The sequence below is a fragment of the Engraulis encrasicolus genome, chromosome 11 (genome assembly GCF_034702125.1).
Source record: "Engraulis encrasicolus isolate BLACKSEA-1 chromosome 11, IST_EnEncr_1.0, whole genome shotgun sequence".
Lineage (NCBI taxonomy): Eukaryota > Metazoa > Chordata > Actinopteri > Clupeiformes > Engraulidae > Engraulis > Engraulis encrasicolus.
This window is the reverse complement of record NC_085867.1, coordinates 11,894,838-11,902,337: the sequence shown is the minus strand read 5'-3', so window position 1 is coordinate 11,902,337 and position 7,500 is coordinate 11,894,838. Positions and strand designations below refer to the sequence as shown.

Below are 7,500 nucleotides of genomic sequence, written 5' to 3'. Positions count from 1 at the left end.
CCATTGGTCTGCGCTATGTTGTTGTTGAGTAACTGCCAGAGATTGGGTGAGAGGTGTCCAATAATTTCAAACTATAACTGAGTGCAAACTTCCTGCTTCCTACAATCGCTTCAGAGCAAACAAATGCCAGACCATAAATACGAAATGAAATGGTAGTATTATGGGATGGTCAGGACCAGGCTAACTATGTACATCCTTTCATCTTTTCTTCCCTGCTCTGTTCATCTTCTACCTCCACCACCACCTCCCTCTTCTCTTTGCAGACTTTGAAGAGGACTTGAAGACCGCCGATGACCTCAGTGAGCAGGACTCATCGTTATGCAGTCCTGTAAGTCACGAAGGACGCTTTTCAAAGTGCACACCAACATGCTGTGAACATTGAAGCAATATATTTTTCATATACTTAAAGACTGATTTTTCTGATTCCGCATTCCTCAGCTGGCAGGCAGGTGCTTAGAAGATCACCCATAAGTCACTAATCAGATAAATTATATAAATCATAATGATAGCTAATAATAATAATAATAATAATAATAATAATAATAATAATAATAATAATAATGCATCCGTTTTGTATAGCGCTTTTCATGGTCCTTTAACGCATAACATGGGTCTAAATAGACCCGGCTGAGTTTAAAATTTCTATATCTTTGTAAGAATACAATTTTCTTACTCAGCACTCCATGAATTCCTCAATTGACTTGTTTTTGTCCCTTAGATGACTTAATTTATTTTTATGCATCATAACTTTTTGCGTGAAAACACTTTTTTGGTTACTACCCCTTTAACGCATAACATGGGTCTAAATAGACCCGCATTCATTTCCTATGTAATTTCATCACAAGCTTAATGTCTCTTAGCCATATTGAAAAAGGATTTTGATTATTTTACTTACAGTTCAACTTTTTATAATTTATGGATTATTAACTCCCAACATCAATACTTATTTTAAATTCTTGATGGTTATTCTTTGATATAGAAATCATTTTATGTAACTATACGGGCAGTCATAGGTGAGCGGTTAGGGCATCAGACTTGCATCCCAGAGGTTGCCGGTTCGACTCCCGACCCGCCAGGTTGATGGGGGGAGTAATCAACCAGTGCTCTCCCCCATCCTCCTCCATGACTGAGGTACCCTGAGCATGGTACCGTCCCACCGCACTGCTCCCCATGGGGCGCCACTGAGGGCTGCCCCCTTGCACGGGTGAGGCATAAATGCAATTTCGTTGTGTGCAGTGTTCACTTGTGTGCTGTGGAGTGCTGTGTCACAATGACAATGGGAGTTGGAGTTTCCCAATGGGCTTTCACTTGGAGTTTCCCAATGGGCTTTCATATGATATTTAGACACATGGGTCTAAATAGACCCGCATTCATTTCCTATGTAATTTCATCACAAGCTTAATGTCTTTTAGCTATATTGCGAAAGGATTTTGATTCTTTTACTAAAAATTCAACTTTTTGTCATTTATGGAGTATTAACTCCCAACATTAATACTTAATTCAAATACTTTATGGTTATTCTTTGAAATAGACATCTTTTTATACAATTATATGATATTTACACACATGGGTCAAAAATGATCCGCATTCATTTTTTATATACAGAATTATTAGGCAAACATGTTTTTTGACCATATTGTCTTTTTAATGCTTATTTTCCAACAGGAATCTATATGAACTTGAAAACCTATCGGATTTAAGCATTCCAGGCCATGCATATTTGTATAAAAATATGGGGCTGTGGTCGAAGGTGCCCAACACCTTATATCAGGTGTGCATAATTATTAGGCAACTTTGTTGTCTCCTTGGAAAATGGGCCACAAAATAGATCTAACAAACTCTGAAAAGTCGATTAACAATTTTGAAGTCTTCTAGAGGGATGTGGCTGTCGTGAAATTGGCAAGACGTTGGTCACTTTACCACAGAATTATGAAATGCATCATTACAAAGTCATCAGTCTCGTAAGAAATGTCACAGCCAAAAATTGAGAAGAATTTAAGGTGGAGCTACAAAAAAGTATTACCCTGCAATCCTATAATATTACACAACAGAAACCTACACCAAGTGTCCAGAAGAACAGGGCATTGAGCACTCAGAGATATGGCCAAGGTAAGAAGGGATGACACTAGACAAGTTAATTAAGTCAAGACTGGGTCAAAAATACCTGGGGACAGAGTTTTCAAAGTTAGGCCTATATGGACTTGGGAAAGTGACTCTTGACAGAGAGGGTGGATGAGCCCATGGCTGGATCATTGAGAGGAAGACATTTGCATCTTTTGAAGACCATGGTATTTATGCTGTACTTTGCTGGCAATGTAAGTGTGCACATTGCTGATCTAGCCATAGACTCATCTAACTGGTCCAGTCACCTTCACTAGTTCATAAAACCATTGAAAAAAAACTGTCTAAAGACATTTCTTGACCCAGTCTTGACTTAAGTTTCTTGTTGAGTGGTCTTCAGGTTTCAGCCTGTTTTACCTTGGCCATGTCTCTGAGTGCTGAATACAATGTTCAATGTAGGTTTCAGTTCTGGAATATAACAGCACTGCAGGTAATACTTTTGTGGTAGTTTCATCTTCAATTCTTCTAAATCTGGCAGTGACTTTGTGAGCTCATGTCATGTGACACTGATGGCTCTGTAACAGTGCTTTAGACGGATGTGACCAATATTTCAAGACAGCCACACCCCTCTGGAAGACATCAAAATTGTTTATAATATTTTTGGAGTTTGTTAGATGTCTTTTGTGGCATATTATCCCATAGGAAAGCAAAGTTGCCTAATAATTATGCACATGAATTATGCCCTGATATAGGCTATTGGGCTCCTCCGATCACACCGTCTCTTATTACACAATAATAATAATAATAATAATAATAATTGTATTTGTATAGCACTGTGTCATACAAGGCATGTAACTCAAAGTGCTTAACAAATGGGAAAAAAACATTGTTAGAGATAGATTTAAAAGGAGAGGAGAGATAGATTTAAAAGGAGAGGTATAGAGGAGAGGCAGAAAAAGCAGGAAGGCAGAGGAAGAAGAGATAGACAGAGAATGTAGAGTCATAAGGTCAACGTAGGTTAGGACCAGGATTCTTAGATGTGTAAGGTCCATAGTGGCTGGGCCTATCATAAGTCATAGATAGTCACACAGAGATTGGGCGCTCAGGTGCGGCCCCTGGTGGCATCAGGGGTGAGGAAAAACTCCCTTTCGCTTGATTCATAGTTTGAGAGGGGGAAAAAAAAGCTCAGTGAGGTCTGAGAAAAAAGACCCCCTGTAGTCAGGAAGAAACCTCAGGCAGAGACCAGCGGCCACCTAGGGGAGCCCCCTGCCAGGGCTGGATTGCGAGTAGTAAGGGCGCTGCGGCGGCTGGGACACTATGACGTCTTGGCAGCTAGGAGTTGGCAAGGATGAAGAGGTGGGTCTTCAGCTGCTTCTTAAAGGAGTCGACGGAGGTGGCTGATCGGATCTCGATGGGGAGGGTGTTCCATCTCTTGGGCGCATAGCAGGCAAACGCGGCGTCGCCGATCTTCTTCTGCGGGGGGGTGGGGGTCCTTAGCAGCTTGGCATCAGTGGACCTGAGAGCTCGAGCAGGGGCATAAAAAGAGAGCATGTCTGAGATATAGCTAGGGGCAAGTCCATTTAATGCTTTAAATACTGTGAGCAGAATCTTAAAGTCGATTCTGTATGAGACAGGTAACCAGTGCAGGTCTGCCAAGACAGGAGAGATGTGCTCTCTCATTCTGGTTCTTGTAAGGATTCTTGCCGCAGAATTTTGAATGAGTTGCAATTTGTCAATTAATTTTTTTGGGAGACCAGAGAAAAGAGCATTGCAGTAGTCTATCCTACTGGTGACAAAGGCATGAATAAGTTTCTCAGCGTCTTGTCGGGGGGCCAAGCCGCGCACTTTGTTGACATTTCTAAGATGGAAAAAAGCAGATTTTGTTATCTTGTTGATGTGAGGCTCAAAGCTCAAATCCGAGTCTATGACCACACCTAGGCTAGTAACCTTATCTTTAATGTGTATGCTTAGGTCACCTAGGCTTGAGTGGAGTTTTGCACGTTTTTTCTTAGGCCCAATGAGCAACACTTCAGTTTTATCTTCATTTAATTTTAGGAAGTTACTGTTCATCCAATCTGTAATGGCAGACATGCATTTAGTCAAGGCATGAATGGCAGTGGTTTGGCTAGGCTCGACAGAGATATATAGTTGAGTGTCATCGGCATAGCTATGAAAATCAACATTGTGCTCTCTGATGATGGAGCCCAGGGGCAACATATAGAGAGAGAAGAGGAGAGGGCCCAAGCAACTACCCTGAGCAACTCCAAAAGGCACATCATACTTGTTGGAGACGTATTCTCCGATGGTGACAAAAAACTGTCTTCCTGTAATATATGTTTTGAACCACTCTAAGACGTGACCGGACAAGCCTACCCAAGATTCAAGGCGGTCAATTAGTATGTTGTGGTCTATCGTGTCAAAGGCGGCACTGAGGTCGAGGAGGATAAGTGCTGAAACTTTGTTTGCGGCAGTGTTGAGCCTAAGATCACTTATTATTTTGGTTAGTGCTGTTTCGGTGCAAATATGCATGACCTGGAATACTTAAATCCAATAGGTCAGCAGTGGTCAACAGTGGTCAAAAACAGTTTATTTGTTCCTGACTGGAATCCTTTTAAATATATTTTAGTTCCTAACGTGAAACACTTCAGACTTAGGCTATGTCTGCAATAATGGGGGAAATTATTTGTGAGTTTATTTATATAAGATACAAAAAATAACACCCATTTTGTGCATTAAAAACAGCCTAAATCACAACTTTTAATCCATTAGCTACTAAAATACATTAATTGTGGAAGTTATTATAGTGAAAGATTTAGACTTCCATTAGAAATGAATGCGGGCCATTTTCGGTCCACGTCTAGAAATTAGTGATTTAATTCCAAATTCATGTTTATTTGTAAAATAAAAATATGAGAACATTTAAAAAAATGCTTTTTTTGAATTAAGGACCACCTATGTAATTACTTTTAGAAGAATTATGGGATAAAATGTATTGGTTTTAGAAGTTGTGTGAGAGAATACATGATTAATGCTCAGAAATACATTGGAAATGAATGCGGGTCTATTTAGACCCATGTTATGCGTTAGTGTGAGTCCAATGGCTTATGCATTAAAGGGTTAAAGACATTTATTATTTTTGAAATACATGTGTACATGCCACAGTATCAGTGTCATGAATGACAATGTTGATGAAGGTTTTTAAAGTGACAAAACATTTATGAGTAGTACCACATTGATTCATAATGTCAGGACAAAATTCAAATGAACAGCAGGTTGGCATGTTATAATCCAATCATAAGTAGATCCTTTAGAAGGAAGTTTATCTCTTAACAGACAGACGGACAGGCTACACACACACACACACACACACACACACACACACACACACACACACACACACACACACACACACACACACACACACACACACACACACACACACACACACACACACACACACAGGCGATATGTGTGAGGGGTGGTATGAGTATGATAGTAATGGGGATTAGATTATAATCTGCCTAAGGGCACATGAAGGTCAAGCTTGGCAGGGGTCTTTAAGAGTACTGGTATGGATAAGACACAAACAAACACACTCACTCATACACACACACACACACACACACACACACACACACACACACACACACACACACACACACACACACACACACACACACACACACACACACACACACAGAGTTATATCTGTTATGTTGGCTTGATTATGTCCTCTTTTGAAAGTCACTTTGGTTATAAAGCGTCTGCCAAATGCAATGTAATGTAATGTAATGTAATAATGTTATAACAAAGGGCAAATCAGAGTATTTGACAATCAACAGAACTGGTGATTTGTTGTATAATGCATATCTCATCTACATCTCATTAGTATCTTGAGGAAACGCTGTCATGCTGTGTACAAATGCCCCCAGAACATATAGGTAACGTGCCTATCAGGACATAGGTTTGAATCCAGCCTCGAAGGAAAGGGCACTGTGATGGACAGTGAGAGTCCGAAACGTTGTGCCATTGAACTTTGTCAGGGAGCATCAGACAGTGTTGCGGACCTACAGTATATTTTCCTTTCAATGATCTTTTATTTAGTCTAGCACGTGTGCACATCCTCTGACTTTTTTAATCCAGCCTGGGTTGGGTCATTTCCTGTCAATTGCCACGAAGACACAACAGCTCAAAAGTAATTGCAAAAACCCAATGCAGTGTATAGAGCTGGACTTCAGATGTAATTTAGCTTTATAGCTACAGGGTTTATAGCCGCTCTAACTCTGGCTCTGGAACTTGGGTTGCCAACTGTCCCTTGAAATACAGAATTAGACATAAAAGTACTGGTTCCGTATTGAGCTGAAACAGAACACGGGACGCTAAAATGCAGGAAATTGCATCTAAGAAATGCTACATTTTCTGAGGGAGGACCTCCAGCCTTTCTTAAGTGTCCCATATTACTTGCATTGCTAGTTGCCAACCCTAATTATAGTTGGACCTCAGATGTAATTTGGCCTTATCGTCACTCTAACTCGGGTTCTGGTTCTGGAACTGCCCTTTACTGTACATGGCCCCTGACAAATAAGATCATATCTGGCATGATTTGTTCCCAAACGTTTTCAGCAGAGACCCCCTTTTGGACTTCAGAATATTTTTGCGACCCCCCCACACACCCACCATAGTCTTAGCCTAGCAAGGACAAACCATTAATGGAAAATCTAGCAATATTATGTCCAGGGTGCGATTTGTCGGAAAACCAGAAAGGGGGATATGTTTCAGATTTTAAGCAATATCAATGGAGTTACGTTGAACTGTGATAAAATCATGTCAAAAAAGTGGCAATATCAAGACCAGAAGGGGGGACAATCCCCCCCATCCCCCCCCCCTACAAATTGCACCCTGATTATGTCCATTATTATTGCTAGATTTTCCATAAATAGTAATAGTAATAATATTGCTAGAAATCCAAGGGACAGCAAATACATCCATTAGCTGTTAGCTGTTAATCTGTGGATATCACATTTTCATGCAATGTACCTTTTGTCCGCAACCGCCCTTCAGTTCCTCCATAGCCCCGCTAGGGGTTCCAACTCCCAGTTTGGGAACCACTGACTTACACAACCAGAAAGTAAATCAGGATGTTTCACTGTCACTGTCTGGCCGAACAATGACCCCCTCTCTCTCTCTCTCTTCCTTTCCCTCCTGTCTGTCTCTTCCTTTCACTGTCTGTCTGTCTCTCAGGTACCGATGAGTGATGACTCCCTAAAGACCCTCAGCCTGGGCAAGACAGGAAGTGATGTCATGGTGAAAGGAAGTCCCAGTCTGGACTCCATCCCCCTCACCGAGATGGACAAAGCAGCTGTGCTCACACTCATACGAGAGGAGGTCAGTTTACCACCTCATCCCAGACAGCACAATTACAGGAATATTTGAAGATTT

At 40.9% G+C, this 7,500-nt stretch overlaps 1 protein-coding gene across 3 annotated transcripts in view; it reads left to right on the top strand.

The window, feature by feature from the left end:
* The window catches only part of tacc1 (transforming, acidic coiled-coil containing protein 1), a 113,187-nt gene that overhangs the window by 95,771 nt on the left and 9,916 nt on the right, over positions 1-7,500 (top strand). For all 3 annotated transcript variants that reach the window (XM_063209871.1, XM_063209870.1, XM_063209869.1), the window contains exons 6-7: positions 264-328; positions 7,303-7,446. In XM_063209871.1, coding sequence (XP_063065941.1) covers positions 264-328; positions 7,303-7,446 — 209 coding nt within the window. The remainder of the gene's footprint in view (positions 1-263; positions 329-7,302; positions 7,447-7,500) is intronic.